At 50.6% G+C, this 19,241-nt stretch overlaps 3 protein-coding genes and 1 long non-coding RNA gene across 12 annotated transcripts; 1 reads left to right on the top strand and 3 right to left on the bottom strand.

Annotated features, from left to right (window-relative positions):
• Positions 1-27: 27 nt before the first annotated feature.
• Positions 28-5,679, bottom strand: TM9SF1 (transmembrane 9 superfamily member 1). 3 transcript variants are annotated; one of them, XM_032856292.1, is made up of 6 exons: positions 5,664-5,679; positions 4,646-5,007; positions 3,018-3,639; positions 2,383-2,568; positions 1,267-1,540; positions 28-696 (listed from the first exon to the last, which is right to left on the bottom strand). In XM_032856292.1, the coding sequence occupies exons 2-6, from the start codon at positions 4,988-4,990 to the stop codon at positions 303-305; spliced, it is 1,821 nt and encodes a 606-aa protein (XP_032712183.1). In that variant the 5' UTR covers positions 4,991-5,007; positions 5,664-5,679; the 3' UTR covers positions 28-302. The 3 variants fall into 3 exon arrangements, with proteins under 3 accessions (XP_032712183.1, XP_032712182.1, XP_032712184.1); XM_032856291.1 differs by lacking the exon at positions 5,664-5,679 and adding an exon at positions 5,320-5,420; XM_032856293.1 differs by lacking the exons at positions 2,383-2,568; positions 5,664-5,679 and having other exon boundaries at positions 4,646-5,013.
• Positions 3,724-4,639, bottom strand: LOC116867025. Its single transcript, XR_004382543.1, has 2 exons — positions 4,121-4,639; positions 3,724-3,903 (listed from the first exon to the last, which is right to left on the bottom strand). It is a non-coding gene; the product is annotated as an uncharacterized LOC116867025 (long non-coding RNA).
• TSSK4 (testis specific serine kinase 4) lies at positions 5,620-13,467 on the top strand. 5 transcript variants are annotated; one of them, XM_032856302.1, is made up of 4 exons: positions 5,620-5,830; positions 11,756-11,970; positions 12,348-12,744; positions 13,189-13,467. In XM_032856302.1, the coding sequence occupies exons 1-4, from the start codon at positions 5,630-5,632 to the stop codon at positions 13,369-13,371; spliced, it is 996 nt and encodes a 331-aa protein (XP_032712193.1). In that variant the 5' UTR covers positions 5,620-5,629; the 3' UTR covers positions 13,372-13,467. The 5 variants fall into 5 exon arrangements, with proteins under 5 accessions (XP_032712193.1, XP_032712194.1, XP_032712191.1 ...); XM_032856303.1 differs by lacking the exon at positions 5,620-5,830 and adding an exon at positions 10,544-11,395 and having other exon boundaries at positions 12,378-12,744; XM_032856300.1 differs by lacking the exon at positions 5,620-5,830 and adding an exon at positions 10,544-11,395.
• A 1,349-nt stretch (positions 13,468-14,816) lies between these two features.
• Positions 14,817-18,870, bottom strand: CHMP4A (charged multivesicular body protein 4A). 3 transcript variants are annotated; one of them, XM_032856307.1, is made up of 7 exons: positions 18,164-18,234; positions 17,699-17,783; positions 16,917-17,066; positions 16,648-16,825; positions 16,098-16,212; positions 15,563-15,698; positions 14,817-15,131 (listed from the first exon to the last, which is right to left on the bottom strand). In XM_032856307.1, exons 1-7 carry the CDS (start codon positions 18,230-18,232, stop codon positions 15,073-15,075), a joined length of 792 nt encoding a protein of 263 aa, XP_032712198.1. In that variant the 5' UTR covers positions 18,233-18,234; the 3' UTR covers positions 14,817-15,072. The 3 variants fall into 3 exon arrangements, with proteins under 3 accessions (XP_032712198.1, XP_032712200.1, XP_032712199.1); XM_032856309.1 differs by lacking the exons at positions 17,699-17,783; positions 18,164-18,234 and adding an exon at positions 18,715-18,870; XM_032856308.1 differs by lacking the exon at positions 17,699-17,783 and having other exon boundaries at positions 18,164-18,531.
• Positions 18,871-19,241: the final 371 nt, after the last annotated feature.

Genomic DNA, 19,241 nt, shown 5'->3' with positions numbered 1-19,241 from the left:
TTCCAGACCAACCCCCCAACTACAGGATCCTTTTTCTTAATAAATTTTATTTTGATAATTGTAAAAAGAAAAATCAGGACGAAAACTAAAGGCAACTTAAAAAGTTCAAATATATACTCCTTATATAATAGAGATTTGTAATTTTCAGGCTCTCCGGGGGAAAGGAGGCCCAAAGGGCAAAGGGGAAGGCAACAATGCCATCACACAATTCAGTCAATTAGAAGAGACGTTGGTAAGAAAGATCAGTGGGCCTCTGGACGTGAAGAATGGGAGAGAAGAGCAATAATTTTGTCACTCAAAACTCAGTCCATCTTGAGGTTAACATAGATATAACGGATGAACTTTAGGGAAGAAAAAAAGGAGATGGTGCCTAGCATGAGGAAGAAGACATAACCAGTGAGTAAGGAGTAGCCAAAAAACTCTACTGTCTGTACCGCCCCTGACATGTTGGAGCGCCGGGCATAGTAGAAAACGGAGTAGAGGAAGATGAAGAGCCCAGTGGAGCCAACACTCAGCACAGATCGCCACCACCAGCGGTAATCCTCCCCAGACAACTGGAAGTAGGTGAGCGCAATGGAGATGCATGCCCCCACGCTCAGCAGGATGGCGAAGACAAAGAAGAGGATGCCATACAGAGTGTACTGTTCCCGACCCCAGACTGTGGCAAAGATGTAGTAGAGCTCCACAGAGATGGCACTGTGAAGAGAAGACACGACACACCGCATTAAAGGGCTGTGCATCCCCAGCACAGTGCCAGCTCCACACCCAGCCACCACCCCTCCGTGGTACCGGGTCACTGTGGAAAGTGGGTCTGCTCCAGTCCCTGCCCTGGAGTGCCTGGCTCCATGGGGACTCTTCTACCCATGACTCGCTGCAGTTGTTTCAAGAACATCTGCCCTCATCGGTTCAGAGCAAGGATCTTGCTTGTTTGATTTTCTGCTGTATCATCTGCCTGGCACTAGAGGTCCTCAACAGATTGAAAAAGCAATGACGTGGGCTTCAAGCACCACGTGCTGCCTGTGGACAGTAAAGTCAGAAACCAGAAAGATGGTGAAAGGGAGCAGCGTCTCCGGAGAGCTTCCTAAGTGAGACACCCTCACCTGTGAAGTGCTTCAAGCAGAGTCCTGCTTGGAGAAAGGAGGACCCATTTAATGATCTCTTACTGGTAAAGCTGAACCAGGGATTATCACTCTTGTTGGGTTAGGGTCCTGGGAAAGGAAAAGTCAGGAATCTGAGAGTGATGGCCATGGCATAAAGGGAGGATACCTGAAAGGCAGGAAGCCTCCAACAGTCATGTGGATGAGTGTAGACTTGTACCAGGGCTGGGGTGGGATTTCCCGGGCGATGTTCTTGGTGCGACAAGGTGCGTCAAAGGGGCTAGCATTGTTCTTCCCGAAGATGCCTCCGATGACCGTGAGGGGAAAGCCCACCAGCAGCCAAACTGTCAGCAGCAGCAGTATGGTGGTGGCTGGCAGAGCCTGTGTCGAACCATTAGCCCAGTGCACCGAGTTCACCACACTCCACGTCAGGAAGAAAGGCACTGCAGGGATGGGCCCCCAGAAGGAGGGTCAGCAGGGGGAAGTTGCATCCCTGGGACCACCCACTTAGACTAGCCCTGACAGGGAGAGAGGGTGTGAAGTATCCTGCTCCCAGGCAGACCTCTGCCCTGCCATAGCCTGTAGTTTCCGTTCCTTATCTTAACAACATCCCCTCCCCCATCCATTATCATTAAATAGCATGAGACATCCCTTTGGATTAAGGCCCTGTTTTCAGAAAGCTCTGGTTCAAACATAAATGTGATAAAATATAAATCAGGATTGGGAACACAAAAGGCTTAGAATGCACACTACTACTGCCTTTGAAAGGACAAACTGGCTTGTAAGGCTAGAGTTGGGTAGCCACCTCCAAATTTAAAAAATTATTTTTTTTAAGGGGGGGGGAGTATCAAAAAATAAGTTCCCAAAAGAGTGTTATTTCATTCTTGATGTAATGGTCAAGAATATGGGATCTTGAGTCACGGTGCCTAGGTCTGAAACCTGCTCCACTCCCTCTTAGGAGCGTAATGTCAGGCAAATTACTTAACCAGCCGGAAGTTCATTTTTCTCATCAGTAAAATGGGGACAATATTACCTTCACATAAGATTACTGTGAGGATTAAATGAGAGCAAGGGGCGTCGAGTGCTTACCATGCTGCCTAGAACATTTTGCAAAAGAAATGCATTCTTGTCTTCTGAATGGTTTTGTTTCTTTTGCATATTTTTATTGCTTTGATGCAATAAAAATAGAGTGCTTTGAAGCACTCTATTCCGGGTTCCACAATGTGTTCTAAGTTTCTCAAATCGGCCCACCAGGCCAGCCCACCAGGGAAAGGGCAGTCCTCACCAGAGAAGAGGCTGGTGGTAAGAATGATGTTCCACACCCAACGCTCGCCTCCAATCTGCCGGTAGAAGTGGCTGGACACGTAGCCAGAGATGCAGCAGGTCAGGGCATACAACAAGATGGCTGCCGAGTTAATGGCCCCATGACGGTGCACATTGAACATGCCCAGCAGCGCCATGACAATAATGCCTGCAGGGTGGTAGTGGAAAGCCTGTGTCAAGTCCTAGTCTTTCCCTTTTCTGGCAATTTCAGAGGAATCGGTCCCCTTCCACCCAGACCCAAGGTCTCCAGAAAACAATATCCCCTAATTCTGTTGTCCAGCAAACCCACAGCTGAATATACACATCCTTTCTTTCTTTTTTTTTTTTTCCAAGTAAGCTCCACGCCCAGTATGGCCCAAAGCCGGGTTTGAACTCATGACCTTAAGATCAAGACCTGAGCTGAGATCAAGAGTTGGATGCTTAGCCGACTAAGCCACCCAGGTGCCCCATACACCTCCCTTTTGAGGTCACCCCACCCCCCCTTCAGTCTGCCCCTCACCTTGGACAGAAGAGAAGATCTGCAGATCTTTCCAGAACAAACCACCTGCTTAGTTCTACCCCTTGAGAGAAATCCCTGATTAATTTTTATCACCTCACCAGTGCCAAGGGCCAGGAACTGGGCACCCACACCAAGCACAGCACAGAGCAGACCACGGTATGGAGGGAAGCGGAAGACATCTGTATGGATAATTTTCCAGCCATTGTCACCTTGGTCAAAGTCATCACCAGAACCTGCAGACGTAGTCTCCTCATCCAAGTTGTATCGAGCCAGGTCGTTTCGAAGCACACGCATGAGAATGACAGCCACAAAACCCACCAGTAAAAACACAAGCACCATGGAATTGATGATGGACAACCAGTGGATTTCCAGTGTTCTGGGAAAGAAACCACCATCATCACCACGGCGCCTGTCACTCCGACGTTCCACTGAAGTCTCAGACCAACGCACACTGTAGGTGTGGGTGAGGCCTAGGAACTCATCGGGTCGTAACCCATCTAAGCTGTGGGGCTTGACATCCCGCACTGAGACATTGGCAAATATAATTCGATCTCCATGGAATTCTAGGTGGAAGTCCAAATGGGTCCAGAGCCCTATTTTGTGGCTGTGAGGCAGGAAGCCACTCTCCTCCATGTAGCCCACAAAGCCACGGATTGGCAAGTCGTCCACTACAAATTCGAAGTAGTACAGTTCCTCAATGGCCTGGCGAAGTTGTTCCACCTACAAAGAGTAAGTCAGGAGTCAGACACGGCCTCCCCAGGCAGAGGGTTAGAGCAAGGTTTCACAACCTGGACACCACTCATATTTGAGGCTGGATAATTCTTTATTGCAGGGAGCTGTCCTGTCACTATAATAAGCACCATACCTGGCTCCTTCCCACTAGGTGTCAGTAGCACCACCAACAGTGACAATCAAACTGATCTCTAGGAGACATTGCCAAATGTCCCTTGAGAGACAAACTGAACTGCCCCCTGTTAAGAACCACTGGGTTAGGGCGCCTGGGTGGCTCAGTGGGTTAAGCTGCTGCCTTCGGCTCAGGTCATGATCTCAGAGTCCCGGGATCGAGCCCCGCATCGGGCTTTCTGCTCAGCAGGGAGCCTGCTTCCTCCTCTCTCTCTGCCTGCCTCTCTGCCTGCTTGTGATCTCTCTCTGTCAAATAAATAAATAAAATCTTAAAAAAAAAAAAAAAAAAAAAAACCACTGGGTTAGACCCTAGTATGCTGGGATTCTCCAAAGAGAGCAATATGACTTGATAGGGGTTAAGGTGTAGAAAAAGGAGAAAGGCAAGGTGGAGGAAGATCTGGGTAAACTAAAGAAAAGTGCCCTAAGATAGGATCTGCTAAAGAAAAAAGCATCACGGGAAAGATAAGAGTGTAAAGGAGCTAGTTAAGAAAGCCAGTAAGTAGGTATGGAAGGAAACAACGATGCAGCAGTGACACAGGTGGGACCTTATTACCAATAAGCAGCTTGGAGTCAGGAGCTCTGGGCTCTAGTGTCACCTCTGTAATTCAATATCCACGCAGTCTTGAAAAAGTCTCTCATGAGCAAGTATGTTTCTTCCTCAAGTGAATGCAAATAATACCACGAGTCCTGCCTACCAGTGGGGTTGTAGTTAGAATCCAGTCGGATCATTTCCATAGAGGTGCTATAAAACCATAAATTAGGAGGCACTCTTATGAGTCCCTGGGAGGGAGGGCTAAGCACTCGCCAATGCAGAGAGGCTGACCTGTGCAGAATTGAGCTGCATGTGGCACAGAATTCTCTTCTCCACATTCTCCCGAAAGCGTATCTCGTACAAAGACTCGGCCATTCGGTCCCCATCCAGCACTTCACCCAGGCTAAGGCTTTTGTGACGGATCTTCTCAGGGCAGCAGACCGGAAGCTGATAGTAGTGGTAAGTCTCCTGAGGGTTGTGGTAGGGTCCCACTTTGTTGACGTAGAGAATGACGGGGTCACCGGCCTTGTAGTGTGTCACACCTTCCACCCCTGGCTCATAACATGAGCCCAGCAGCAGTATCAGGACTGGCAACCACTGGCAGCTCCAACTCCGCGGCTGCCCTAGGACTGTCATCCTTAAGCCAGTGGAACCTGTTTGGGGGAATCCTGCAGTTATGAAAAGCAGGGATCAACTCCTGACGCCCCAGCTCAGGTCCTTCGAAACGAAGCCCCATAGCTCCAATCTCTCCCCCTGGCCGCTCAAACCCTCCCTCGGGAGGCCGCCCCCCGACCCCAGTACAATCCTGTCTCTGTCCGCCTCTGCGCTCTCGTCCTCTAGATCTGGGGTCCCGGTCCCACAGTCCGCCTGCCCCGGACCTCTCAGCGCGCCCAGCCCGTTTCCATGGCAACACCACGCGACCTCGCGCCTCCGGCACCTTCCCGCGGCACCCGCGGGGTCCTCACCAATCGGGTAGGGCTGGCCTCCGCGGCGCCCGCGGCCTCGGCGGCCCCGTAGCTGCCCTTGGGCTCCTGCCCGGGTCTCCCCCAGAGCGGCGCGGAGCGGCGGCCCGGAGAGGACCTGAGGACCGACCTCCACGGGGTTGGCCGCCGCGGCGCCTGATCGCAGCGCCTGCGGCCGCAGCACGCGGGACGCCGCACTCGGCTGAGTGAAGGGCTCCTCGACGAGGTTTCTCCAGCCAGGAGGCCGGCCCAGCTCCGGAGAGCCCGCAAGGCTCGGCTAGTCCGCTCCCCCGGCGGGGCCACCCCACTGGCGATGTGCAGAGCAGCCCAGGACACGTCAGTCTTACCACTTCCGCCTCTCCCTCAGGGGCCTCAGCCCGGCGGAAAGCTCCTCGCTTGGAGCGAGAGGGGACCACGCCCCCACCACTGCGGCCGTGGCGTTGCTCGGCCGACGGCTTCTCGGGCAGGGGCTACAGCTGAGGCCAGGCTGCGCGGCCGTGGACGCCCCTTCGGGGTAAGAGTCGCTGCTGGGCCGCCCGCCCGTCCCCGGGGAGACTTGGGGGTCGGGCGGAAGCCCGGGAGCCGCGTCCGCCGCCCGCGTCCAGTGACTGTCCCGGAGACGGAGCCGGGTTGGTGGCTGGGCCCACACCTAGCGGACGCCGGGAGCATTTGCTGGCTGAACCAATCGGACTCGCCCCCAACTGCAGAGGGCGAGCTCCGAGAGGCGGTCCGTGGCCCCAACCCGGGCGGGGCGGTGGGGGCAGGGGGAGTGAGACTTTGGGTGTCACTGTGCTAGGACAGCTCGGGCACGGTCCGTGCAAGAGTCCTGGAGTCTGGATCTCTCCTCACTGCTCTCCCAATCCGTCACGAATGGTCTCCCGCCGAAAAATAAATATATGAATAAAAATATTTTCCCGGGGCTGCACCGGAGGCCTCCCTGGCCGTATAACGACCATCCCATATCCGAACTTAGGCAAGCCCGAGCCAGGTCTGGTGCGGAGGCAGGCAGAAGAGACAGGGTGTCGCCCCTTTTATCTGGTGAGTTGGGCAGCCTGACAGGGTTATTGTTACTTGCAGGTAAAGAATCTGGGCATACGTTCGACTCTTTCTTTGTTTTTGTTCGTATTTATCTGTGTACGTTCGAGCTTAATTTCGTATTGCAGGTTATTCTGGAAAAGTTTACCTTTGCCTGTCTCCGCTACTTCAAGGGCGTCTGCCATTAGGGGAATTTTGAAGATCAGACCCAGGGGCAGTGACTTCCTTTTGGCCAGCGGGGGGCAACATTTAAGGATGCAGACTTAAGGTTCCCTTTCCCCGAGGAAAGACTATCTAGTGCAGGGAAAAATCCTAAGTGGCTTCTGACCTGAAAAGTCCTCCATTTACCCTCTTCTGCCCTCTCTGACCTAGCCCTCCTCTCTGCAGGAGAAGGAGGTGAGGTTCTAGGAAGTAGGAGATTGAGTTTTTTAGCTAAATCAGTGAATTTTGTAATTAGAAAAGTAACTTAGAGAAGCCAGAGACCTGGGACTGTTTCTCACTCCCCCATCCCAATCACCAGCCTCCTCAGATCAATGCTGTCAAGCCCCCCTGCTGCTTATTTCCTCAGTATCTTCCAAATACTTGCCCTCCATGGCTACCTTCGTTCAGGTCCCATCCTCTCTGACCTAAACTACCACGACAACCACCTTGCTAGTCTCCTGGGCACCTCCCCTCTTGGGTCCATTTTCCACTCTGCTGCTGTGAAGATTCATACATCTACACACTGTATATACTATTCCCTGCAACAGTGGTTCTCAAATCTTGGTGTGTATCACATTCGGCTAGAAGCTTATTAAAAACAAGGAGCTCTGGGTCCACAAAATCAGGATCTTAAAGCTCTGGGTCCACAAAATCAGGAGGTGACTAGGCATCATGGTTTTTTAACAGGCCTGGACTTTGACCATTTTGATCAAAATTTGACCATGAGTACACAGGAGAAACTCCAAAGGCTTGGTATATGAGGCCTGTCAGACCTGGATCTTTATTACTTCTCCAGGTACATTACCCTTTTGGAACCCTATTCTGGATTCAAATTAGAATCTTGAATGTCATGTTCTCTCAAGCCTGCAAGCCTCATACGATTCCTTCGGCCTAGACAGCCCAGTCTGTCGTTCCCTATTTACGTGCCTGGAGACTCCTCTTGAACAGTGCAAATGCCTCTTCTATAAAGCCTGCCTTTACATCTTCCAGTCTTTGTTTATAGCACTTTATCTCACTGTACTGTTATTTTACTTACGTGTCTGTCGTTCTTGCTAATTACTAACTACTCCTAGGAAGACTGTAATTTATCCATCTTGATATCCTCAGGACTTAGCAGTGTTTTTGTATAAAGTAGGCAGCTTAATACACATTTTCAAATGAACTGGTTTACCCACTGGACATGAGGAGGACAGAGCTGCCACCAAGCCACCTGTCCAGAGGAGCAGATGGGCAGGGCTGGGGTTGGGGGGACTTCCTGACCACGGTATGCCCTGGACAACTCATCTTGCTAGTGTGAGAATGTAGATCTAGCTTCCAACAAACTTTGTAATTACCCTGCCAGCAGGATCAGCAGGCTGTTCATAAGTAGGAATTTACCAGTAGCCTACTGCATAATCTGTTGTTGGAATTGTTTTTGTAAGACAGCAAATCTCATTCTTCTCCTGTTCTTTCCCTGCGTGCCATGCTCCCACCTTGCTCACACACAGTCTTATATCCAGGTAACCCCTCTAGCAAGAGACCACAATCTCTTGTCCTCCATCATTCCCTCCAGACTTGTTCTTGTTTCATGGAGAACTGCAACCCCTCCATTTGTCCCTCTGACCTTTTTCTAGCTTGTCTTTCGAACCCATGTGGCTTAGATTCTGCATTCCATCATTTCAGCCACATTCTTGCCTGTGTTCTTGATGCCTCTCTTCCATTCTTTCATTCCAGCTAGCAGGGGAAACCTTAATCTTGGGTTCATCTGTCAATATTCAAGCACCTATGGGGCGCCTGGGTGTCTCAGTCGGTTAAGCATCTGCCTTCGGCTCAGGTCATAATCCCAGGGTGCTGGGATTGAGCCCTGCATGGGGATCCCTGCTCAGCCGGGAGCCTGTTTCTCCTGCTCCCTCTGCTGCTCCCCCTGCTTGTGCATGCTCTGTCAAATAAATAAAATCTTTTAAAAAAATATTCAAGCACCTATACCCAAGATACTAAAAAAAAATCTTAACACTGTGTTAAAATCATGTGTCTATAAATTATGTTTTTAACTTCAGTTGGACCCCCAGTGCTGCCCAGTGATCCTGCTTATTTTCCAGATTAGCTCTCTTCCATTCTCCACAACCCATTCTTCACAAACCTCTGACTTCATTTCCCTCTTCTTGTCAGTTGACCTCCCTTACAGCCCTAGCGGGAGATGCAAGCAGAAAAAACACAATTACAGACACTATGTTAGATGTGGTGACAGAGAAAGTACTCGGGCTCTGGGAGCACCCAGGAAGGAGGAACATCAAGTTTGGGCTTGAGCAGTCAGTAAAAGGTGTCCTTAAAATAGCTCATGAGCTAAGTCCTCAAGGAAGAGTAGGGGTTTGCCAGGACAGAGGGAACAATGAAGGAAGAGTAGTTGTTTGTCTGGAGCACTGCATGTATTTTAAAAGATAAAACTGGGGGCATCTGGGTGGCTCAGTTGGTTAAGCATCTGCCTTCAGCTCAGGGGTGGTCCTGGGATCAAGCCCCTCACTGGGCTTTCTGCTCAGCGGGGAGCCCGCTTCTCCCTCTCCCTCTGTCTACAGCTCTGCCTATCTATACTCTTTCTCTGTCAAATTAAAAAAAAAAAATCTTGGAAAAAAAGGATAAAACTGGAGAGGTAAGCAGGATCAGATGCTGAAGGCATATAAAATAATTTGGACTTGATCCTGAGACTGGGGAAGACAATGAATTGTTTTAAGTGGGAATAAAGTAAGTGTTATGCCTTGGGGTTCAGGATGAACACTGGCGGGGAATAGAAAGCTTGCTAGAATTGATGGAGGCTTGACCAAAGTGGCAGCCACTTCAAGAGGCCGGAATTTATTATTAAAGATAATTAGGAGGCAGAATGTAGGGGCTGAGGCAGAGGGGAGGGTCTAGGATGACACCTGGGTGTGTAAACTGAAGACGACTGTAGAACTTAACAGAGGGTGCCTGGGTGGCTCAGTTGGTTAAGCGACTGCCTTCAGCTCAGGTCATGATCCCCTGGTCCTGAGATTAAGCCCCACTTTGCTGGAATTCCGATTACTCCCTCTCCCTCTGCCTGCCTCTCACCCTACTTGTGCTCTCTCTCTCTGTCAAAAAAATTAATAAAATCTTACAAAAAAAAAAAAAAAAACTTAACAGAAAGAGGCAGTCTAGGCCAAGAACATAAAGTGTTCAATTTTGGACATGGTGAGTTTAAGAGACCTGAGAAAGACCTGTCCTTGTGATGTCCAGTAAACTACTGGATGCGGATCTGAAGTACAGAGGACATCTGGGGTAGACATGAGATTAGGAGCAGTCAGCACTGATTTAATAACCAAAGTGTTGGAGCGGGTGAGATCCTAACAGGAGAACATAAAGCCCAGAGGAAGTAAGGCCTGTGGCAGGATAAGATAAAGGGACAAATAGAGAAGATAAGTCTCCAGTGAAGTCTGAGGAATGGCTAGAGGGAAAAGAGGAAAACTACAGAACTTAGGGTCATGGGAAGCAAGATAAGAATGCGTTTCAAGGTTCACAGGTGGAGTCTCTTCCATCCCTTTGATCTGAGATCTCATAACCTTGTACCTGTTTTTACTTGTATAGAGGTATGGAGGTGATGCTCTGCAATTTTGGAGCCTAGGCGTAGTTGATCGTGCAATTTATGATTTTTTTTCCTTTTGAAATTCAGTGCTACTCTGAGGATTGCTGGAGGGGAAGGGGCCAGGAGGAATGAGGCGGCTGGGTTATGGACATTGGGGAAGGTGTGTGCTATGGTGAGTGCTGTGAATTGTGTAAGACTGATGAATCACAGACCTGTACCCCTGAAACAAATAATACATTACATGGTAATTTTTTTTTTTAAAAGCAAAAGAAAATAAAAAGAAATCAGTGCTATTATGTGGAGGAACTCTGGCTAGTCTGGCTGGATGGTGAGACCATATGTGGCAGAAACAAACCATCCCAGCTAAGATGAGACCAACAGAAGAACCACCCAACTGAGCCCAGCTCAATTTGCAAAAAAAAAAAAAAAAAAAAGTGGTGGTTGCTTTAAGCCAAATAAACAAAAAACACTGTAAGGTTAAGATTCCTTAGAATAGGCTTCTACAATGCCTTGTAATTCTCTGTAATATTCTCACATGTGTGCTTCTCATTCTGGATAATAAAGTCTAGGAGAATAGGGTGTTATTGGCGATTTTATCCCAGCACTCAGTATGCGGCCTAGCACACAGCGGATGCTCAATAAACATGCTTGTTCGACTAGATCTATAGGGGGTCTCACCAGACTGCAGAAGTTGTCTCCAGGAATATGTTCCACAGTGCACCATTCTCAAGCCTTGTGGCCAGTGGTGGAAAGAAGGTGAATTGTGAGGTATGTGGAACATGGGACCCTGGGGAGTTCCGTAACCAGGAGGAGAAAGAAGCAACAACAGCTAGTGGTGACAAAAAGAACTGCTGCTCCCTTCTTCCCCCTCCATGTTCCTAGTGGAGAGTTGAGCCCAGCATCCCAGACTTGCGTGACTATATAGGCAAGCATTCAGAGACTGACTTCACTTTGGTACCCTAGCCCTCAGTGGCTCAAGGTTGGCTTTCTGAGCAGATAATAGGCTTTTAAGTAGCAAAGTTCCCTGCTCTCAGCAAGCCCAACACCATGGGGAAGGGAGACACCTCGGAGGTAGCACCACCCACTTCAGCCTACCGCTCTGTCATGGAGGACTATGGTTATGAGGTGGGCAAGGTCATTGGCAATGGCTCCTATGGAACGGTGTATGAGGCTTACTACACAAAGCAGAAGGTGATGGTGGCTGTCAAGATCATCTCAAAGAAGAAGGCCTCTGAGGACTATCTTAACAAGTTCCTGCCCCGTGAGATACAGGTTGGAAAGGGGGCCGGAAAAGGGAACTGATACCGAGCTGCTTAAGACTTCTCAGAAGGGCTATGTTAGGAGGGGGAGGAGACAAAACACCCCACCTCCCCTCCCAATCAGGGCTGAATGTCTTCCTAAGCAGATGGAAAATGATTTGATGGGAATTCAACCTCTTTCCACCCACCCACTCACCTCCAGCCCCTCACAAAGTAAAAGTCCAAAGCATAGTGTTTGCCCACAGACCATGCAGGCCTCTGGAGCTTAATCCTCTTGCAAAGTTCTAAGTTACTTAGAACAGCAGGAGGAGGGCTGGGAGCACAGCCAGGGTTCTCCCTTCCCAGGTCTGATGGGTCCCTCTTCCGGGGCCAGGTAATGAAGGTCCTGCGGCACAAGTACCTCATCAACTTCTACCAGGCCATCGAAACCACATCCCGAGTGTACATCATTCTGGAGCTGGCTCAGGGCGGGGACGTCCTGGAGTGGATCCAGCGCTACGGGGCTTGCTCTGAGCCCCTTGCTGGCAAGTGGTTCTCCCAGATGACCCTGGGCATCGCCTATCTGCACAGCAAGGGCATCGTGCACCGGTGAGGGTGCTGCCACCAGGCTGGGGCCCATGGGCTCTCCAGGGGGTTTCATGCATGTTTCCCATTTTCTGCCTTCTTTTCTCCTCCCTTGGCCTTCCTCAGTTATCTAGGCCCCTTCATCCCCTCTATCTAAATTCTCTGCTCAAGAACATTTCTGTAGCGCCCACTGTGAGCACGGCACCGTGAACTACAATAACGAGCCCCCCATGGTCCTCAGGTACCATCCTCTCACCTTTGGGCTCTGCTCACGACTCCATGGCTCCTCCTCTCTTCCCTGTGTCCGCCTAATGGCATCGCTCTCCACTTTGCCTTTTCCATCTCTAGCCTCTGACCCCTGGCCCTTCAGCTCCCGGTCTAATACTAAGCCCTCTCCCCAGCCTGACCCCCAGCCTTTCTGCTGCTGGTAGGGACTTAAAGTTGGAGAACCTGTTGCTGGACAAGCGGGAGAATGTGAAGATATCGGACTTTGGCTTCGCCAAGATGGTGCCTTCTAACCAGACAGTGCACAGTAGCCCTTCTTACCGCCAAATGAACTGCTTTACAAACCACCTCAGCCAGACCTACTGTGGCAGCTTTGCTTATGCGTGCCCGGAGATCTTGCTGGGCTTGCCCTACAACCCTTTCCTGTCTGACACCTGGAGCATGGGTGTCATCCTCTACACTCTAGTGGTCGCCCGGCTGCCCTTTGATGACACCAATCTCAAGAAGCTGCTGAAAGAGACTCAAAAGGAGGTCACTTTTCCATCTAACTACTCCATCTCCCAGGAGTGCAAGGTGCTGGCTCCCCCAGGAGGGCTGAGGCCTCAGGGATGACCCACAGGGAGGGAAGACCCATCCCAGGCCTCCCCACCCTGGGGGAGGCTCTTCCCCACCAGACCCATCTCATACTTTAACCCCTGCCCTAGAGGAGTTAACTGGGAGGGAGCTAAAAGGGACACCCCTGGGCTCCACACCTTACATGACAGTCCTAAGCAGGTTTTAGCCTCTGTCTCTTTAGGCCAGAAAGGATTATGCAAGTTTTCCCCCAAGGTACCCTTCCTTTCCTTCTCCTCCATGGAGTTAAATGCCTGGCTCTTCCGGATAAAATCAGGGCCACACTCCCTTTCACCAGAGTGGTGTGATGGGCTCTCCTGCTTCTCTCTTAGATCCAACTGCTCACTGCCCGTGTGGCACAATGGGGGGCGAGCTCAGCCAAGACCTCTCTTTCCCCTGCCCTAGAACGTGGTCCTCCAGACGCTACGCCAAGCCACCAAACGGGCCACCATCCTGGACATCATCAAGGATCCTTGGGTGCTCAAGTTCCAGCCTGAGCAACCCACCCATGAGATCAGGCTGCTTGAGGCCATGTGCCAACCCCCCAGCACCACTAATCGGCACCAATCCTTGGAAATCAATACCTAAAAGTGGTTGAAGGAAGGGGTTGAGAGAGGAGCTAAGCAGGAGGGTCTGGGGCTAAAAATCTTTTATACCAAAAATAAATCTGATTTAGTTTCAGCAGCTGGGGTCAAAGACACTCTTTCTACAGGGGAACATTAGCAGGGAACACTTACTGAGGGTAAGAGGTGGATTTCTTTCTTTCTTTTTTTTTTTAAGATTGTATTTATTTATTTGACAGAGAGAGAGATCACAAGTAGTCAGAGAGACAGGCAGAGAGAGAGGGAGAAGCAGACTCACCACTGAGCAGAGAGCCCGGTGTGGGGCTCGATCCCAGGACTCTGAGATCACGACCTGAGCTGAAGGCAGAGGCTTAACCCACTGAGCCACTCAGGTGCCCCAAGAGGTGGATTTCTAACCAGAGTCTGTAACCAGTCATCTTGGTATCTGTTAAATCAACAGGTTAATTCACAATGTAGCTCATACGTGGCTCATAGGGGAGAGGGTGCTGGGATAAACACCCACTTTTGGGAAGCTTCATTATTCTGGCCAAGTAGATGCTCATTATTTTACATCTCTGTGCATTCTAAATGATCAAGCAGTGGGGAAGAGCTCCAGGTTGCTCTTTGGTTATGGTTCTGCCTCTGTATACAGTCCAAAGGGATGGCATTATTTGTTTTCTTTGAAATGGGTATCAAGATGGGTGAGATATCCTGGTTCCTTCTCCCTTCTCCCGATGCCACTTTAACCACTACTGAACAATCCTAGTGCATCACGGCCCCTCGTCTACTGCTCTTAGAAACAGAAATGACAAGGGCACCTGAGTGGTGCAGTTGGTTGAGCGTCCCATGCTTGGTTTCTGCTTGGGTCATGATCTCGGGGTTGTGGGATTGAGCCCTGCATCAGGCTCTGTGCTCAGCAGGGATTCAGCTTGGGGTTCTCTCTCTCCTCCTCCCTATGCCCCTCCTGCTTGTGTACACATGCTCTCTCAAAATAAATAAACCAATCTTAAACAACAACAAAAAGACACCAAAATGACAGTTCAAACCAAGCCTACTAATCATGGGCTGTGAATAAAGGAAAGCTACTTCCTTCTTTAACCCTGTATTCTCCCTCCCTGTCCTTGAAAATGGACTTTGCAAAAGGAAAATGAGTAGTAAATCATGGGGCTGTCTTGGCAGAGGCATGACTGGGGGTAAGCAATGGCAGAAGACTCAGCTCTGCATGGTTCTAAGATATATAATCCCTGTGCTTAACCTCAGCACTAAGCAAGCACCTCTAGGACAGACCAACTTGAAAGATAACAGACCTACCTAGAACATAGGAGGTCCAGATATCATCAACTCCCATTTGTTCCCTGTTCCAATACTTCGTTACTCCCTTCATTACTCCCATTGTGATTCACTGCTTGACACAAAGCTCCAAAGGCCAGGGAAGAGTTTCAGGTGTAGACGAGGCAGTGTAAGCACTGGGGTTCCATCGGCCCGATTTTATTGCGAACAAGGGCACCGTAAGCGCAATCACAGAGAAGGGAGCCTGGGGGCTCCTCTCACCATGGTCCTTTTTCAGAGTTGAGCCAGGGAGGGGAGGGCGACAACCCCTTTTCACAAGGTCACACTATCATCCTCAGCAGGACCTCCCCAAAAGGCTTTGTTCCTTTAGCTTAGCACTTGGCACTTAAGGAAAAGGGACCAATAAGGCAGCACCAGGAAAACAAGCCCATACTCATCAGGATACCCACTCAGCCAACTGCTTTAGGGCTTCTTCATCTTCATCTGCCTCAGGAGCTTCGGGGAAAGGACACCCAGAAAAGAAAGAAGTGTTAGGGCCGTAGCAATTTCCAACAATCCCCTGCTAGAATGCTGAGTCTGCTGAATTTTGTCTCCCCAGCAAAGAACCTAAAGGTATGGTCCTTGGTGAGCTTGGTGAGCTGCTGCTAATTCTCTGAGCACCCCCATACTAATTAGGAGAATGTGCTGCTCTCTCCCAGTACCTGCAGCCCTATACGAGGGTACCCAGCTTGCCAAGTGAGGCTCAAGCGGGACTTTAGTCTTTATTCCTGCTCAGTCAGGTGCCCTTATGCAGTCAAAAACCTGTGCAACTGTAGCAGCAGTCCTCTCTGCCTGGTTCCTTTGAAGCAGTATATAAGAGGAATAATCTTTCCCCATATCTATCCCACCTCCTCAAGTCCTTAAGACAATAGAATAGCCCTGAATACCTGGCCCTGCAGGCAGATGTGTAGTGGGTACACTGGGCAGTTCGATGGGGGGTTCTTCCTCCTTGTCACCCACAGTTAATAAGTCCCGGGCCAATTCCTCCTGCTCCAGCTCCTCTAACTCCTCCAACAGTTCATCCTGGATACGGAACAACAAAACTGTTCAACCTAAAGAAATGAGGGGGAGCCTGGGTAGCACAGTTGGTTAAGCATGTGACTCTTGGTTTCAGATCGGGTTGTGATCTCAGGGCCCTGATCTCAGGGTTGTGAGATCGAGCCCCATGTCAGGCTCCGAGCTCAGCAATGAGTCTACTTCGGACTCTCTCCTGCTCCCTCTACTCCACCCCTCCCACGATCTCATGCTTTCTCTAATTAAAAAAAAAAAAAAAAGATGAAGAAAGGGAACTCGTACTTCCAAAAACATACCACTTCTAGAGTCCCTCTCCTCCCGCAAACTTGCCCCATGATTCTCTCGGGCCTTCCTTCTGGCTGGTCTCTTGCTTTCTCCCATATTTCCTGACCCCTCACTCCCAATCACCTCATCCACGACATCTCCAAAGCCCACAGGCTGAGAAATGGCATCCGAGATCTGCTGGGCCACCTCCTGTTGTTCTGTGATGTCAGCCATCAGTTCATCCACCTTGTCAATGTCCCTAAGAACAAGATACACAGCCAAGAAATCAGGCAACAACCCTCCTAACGCTCCTGTCTTGCCTGAATGAAGACCCCCGCCCCACCACCTCCTGTGGCCTGAGGCTGATAAATCCATGGCCATCAGGTAGAAGAGATCCCTGGGAAATTGTACGAAGGCAAGGCTGGCCTGAGGATTGGCAAGAAGCCACAGTGGGGTGGACAGGCTGCACTCCCTTCTCTGAAGGGTCTTCAAAACTTAGAAAAATCATCTTTCCTCCCTATAATGACTTAGCCAGCAAGGAGACCTTACAGGAAGCAAGGAGACAGACAAAGAACTTGCTGTCATAGACATCTGTACCGTAAATTCCCATTCTGAGAGGTCTTAAGATTCAAAGTACAATACAAGCTACTTTCCCCAGTGCCTGGGCCCCCTGCTGCCCTCCCCCCGTACCCACATGTCCTGGTAGGCCTTCTTCATGCCTTGGGCAGCGAGCTCCATGGTACGAACCACTTCTGCATTGGTGGTGGCATTTTCAATGGCCTCACGCTGAAACTCCAGGGTGGATAATGTTCCATCGGTTTGTGCTAGCTGTTGTTCCAATCTTTTCTTCCTCCGCAAAGCCTGTAGGGCGGCTGATGTGGCACACACCCTGAACATCAGAGCTGGAAGCCCTTGATTCCTACCTGGGCCCACCCTGTTGGCCCCTCTCCCCCATCCCATTACCTCTCTTGTTCTTCATCCCATGCTTCTTGGCCATCTGTAGCTCCTGTTGAATCCTCTGCTCCAGAAACTCCTGTTTCTTGATCAGTATCTTCTCTGTGTCTTTCAGTTTCTGTATTGCCTCTTCAGGGGTTGGCCCTTTCTCTTTCTTCCCTGGAGTCCCAACCAAGCCGGCCCATATTGTGTGAAGGGAAAAAATCAGCCACCAGTCACCAAGTGCAGAGTGTGGCTACCCACTCAAAGGCGGTCCTGTCAATCCCTAAATGATTCTCTACAATGAATGTACTATCTTTAGTTTACAAATACGGAAAGAGGCACAAAGATGTTAACGTGGTTTTGTTTGTTTAAAATCACAACTACTGGGGCACTTGGGTGACTCAGTGAGTTAAAGCCTCTGCCTTCAGCTCAGGTCATGATCCCAGGGTCCTGGGATTGAGCCCCAGATCAGGCTCTCTGCTCAGCAGGGGGCCTGCTTCCTCCTCTCTCTCTGCCTATTTGTGCTGTCTGTCAAATAAATCAATAAAATCTTAAAAAAATAATAACAAAATCACAACTACTAAGCATGGAGAAGGAATCGAAATGTGGCTTCCGAATCCAGTATTCGCTGGCTATTCCAAGCTGCCTTTCAAGTCATTTCCAAGCCTTTTTGTTGTTGTTGTTAAATAATAGACCTTATTTTTTGGAGCCGGTTTAGGTTTACACTGGAAGGTAGAGTTCCCACCCACTCCCTGCCCTCACACAAGCACAGCTGTCCCATTATCACATCCCCGCCAGAGTTTGGTCACTTTTTATAATCACTGTTCCACTTGCTGTCCTAGGAGATGCCCAAGGTCCTGATTCCACAGGATCAAACTGAATGAAGTACAGGGGCTAGAGAAAAAAAAAAAAAAGTCTGGTCTCAATTTCCCCCTCCATCTTCTGCACTTCTAAGAGTTATTCTAAAAAAAGCAAAGAAAAGAAAAGAGAAGAGAAGAAAAGAAAGAAAGAAAGAAAGAAAGAAAGAAAGAGAGAGAAAGAAAGAAAGATGGCCCTTGCCTGCTTAAAAACCTTCCAGACTCTATTGCCTACAGGATAAAACCCAAAACTTTAATGAGACATACAAGGCCATTCCTAATCTGGCCTTTGTTTACCTCTCCATCCTCACTTCCTTCTACTTTCCTCTGTTTTAGCGGGAGCCGCGCGCGCGCGCGCACACACACACACACACACACACACTCACGGCAGCCAGAACTCCTTTCCCCTAAACACACCATACTCCTTCCTGCCTGTTTCGCACACAGTGCCATCTTCCTGGAGTCCCTCAGTTTTCCACCTGGCATACCTCTCGCCTTCTGGATCACAACCCCCGCGCTGCTTCTGTGCTTCCCCGGATAGTGGGAACATCTCCGTCATGGAGTAGCTACACCACACTGTGTATGTCCGTTTCTGCTTGTCTTCCCCCACCACGTAGGAGCTTTAAGGAGGCAATCTTTCTTCACCATCTCAGCTCCCCTCCGCCAGCATAAAGGAAGCACCAGTGTTTTGGAAAGGGCTGGACGACGACAGGCGGAAACTCACCGCCCCAGCCTGAAGGGCGGGGAACCCCCACCCCCGCTCACGCCCGGGGCCGGCCCCCCTCTCTTTTCTCCGGGGTGGGGGAAGGCAGGCAGCCGGAGCCAGGCTCTCGGACAAGGCGGAGCCTCCTGGCACGTGCGGAGGCCTCGCTGGGCAGCGGATGGGGTTTTCGGGCCAGCCCGGGGCCTCCGCCTTCCCCCCAACCCCCTTGGCCAGAACCTTCCGCCGACCGGCTCCCCGCACTCACCCGTCCCGAAGAGTCGGCTGAGACCACTCATCGCCACCCTCGCCTCTCCCGCCGCCGCCCACGGCGTCCTGCGACTTCCGCCTTTGCTCGGGGAGGGTGCCGCCTCAGCGCTCCGAGGCCAGCCTGGGCCAATCGCTCCTTGGGGCACCCCGGCGACATCATCAACTGGAGCCGACGAGGCCCCCTTCTATCACGTGGCCCGAGCCACCAGCGGCGCCCCTCCCCACAACCCTTTAGCGCCACTTAAAGCCGCCGCTTCGCTTGGGGCTATTAAAAAGGCCGCCGCACCCCCACCCCAAAATACAGTATTTGTTTTCCTGGGAGTGTGCAGCGTCGTGCACCACACTGCTTGGCGCGAGTGGAAGAGTTTTTCAGGCCCTTGACAGCGCTCAGCAAGCGGGGTGCGGATGCGGCGAGCACGAGGCGGGCACAGTCGGGGGTGCCATAGATTTCTCCCGCCCAACCTGTAAGTCTAACGCCACGCCCTCCGCTTCTTGGCCCCTCGGCTTCTTGGCCCCTCCGCATAG

This window comes from Lontra canadensis, unplaced genomic scaffold, assembly GCF_010015895.1.
Source record: "Lontra canadensis isolate GAN:19392208 unplaced genomic scaffold, GSC_riverotter_1.0 scaffold12, whole genome shotgun sequence".
NCBI lineage: Eukaryota > Metazoa > Chordata > Mammalia > Carnivora > Mustelidae > Lontra > Lontra canadensis.
The sequence above is the reverse complement of the archived record's forward strand: the minus strand, read 5'-3'. Positions and strand labels throughout refer to the sequence as shown.

Coding starts and splice junctions, on each gene's coding strand:
- TM9SF1 (XM_032856292.1), bottom strand. CDS start 4,990: ATGACAGTCCTAGGGCAGCCGCGGAGTTGGAGCTGCCAGTGGTTGCCA. Junction 3,640..4,645: donor TGCAGCTCAATTCTGCACAG/GTCAGCCTCTCT, acceptor TACTCTTTGTAG/GTGGAACAACTTCGCCAGGC. Junction 697..1,266: donor GGAGGCTTCCTGCCTTTCAG/GTATCCTCCCTT, acceptor TTCTCTTCACAG/TGCCATCTCTGTGGAGCTCT.
- CHMP4A (XM_032856307.1), bottom strand. CDS start 18,232: ATGCCAGGTGGAAAACTGAGGGACTCCAGGAAGATGGCACTGTGTGCG. Junction 16,213..16,647: donor AAGAAGGCCTACCAGGACAT/GTGGGTACGGGG, acceptor TCTTGTTCTTAG/GGACATTGACAAGGTGGATG. Junction 15,699..16,097: donor TTGGAGATGTCGTGGATGAG/GTGATTGGGAGT, acceptor TTCCGTATCCAG/GATGAACTGTTGGAGGAGTT.
- TSSK4 (XM_032856300.1), top strand. CDS start 11,171: ATGGGGAAGGGAGACACCTCGGAGGTAGCACCACCCACTTCAGCCTAC. Junction 11,396..11,755: donor TCCTGCCCCGTGAGATACAG/GTTGGAAAGGGG, acceptor TTCCGGGGCCAG/GTAATGAAGGTCCTGCGGCA. Junction 11,971..12,347: donor AGCAAGGGCATCGTGCACCG/GTGAGGGTGCTG, acceptor CCCTCTCCCCAG/CCTGACCCCCAGCCTTTCTG.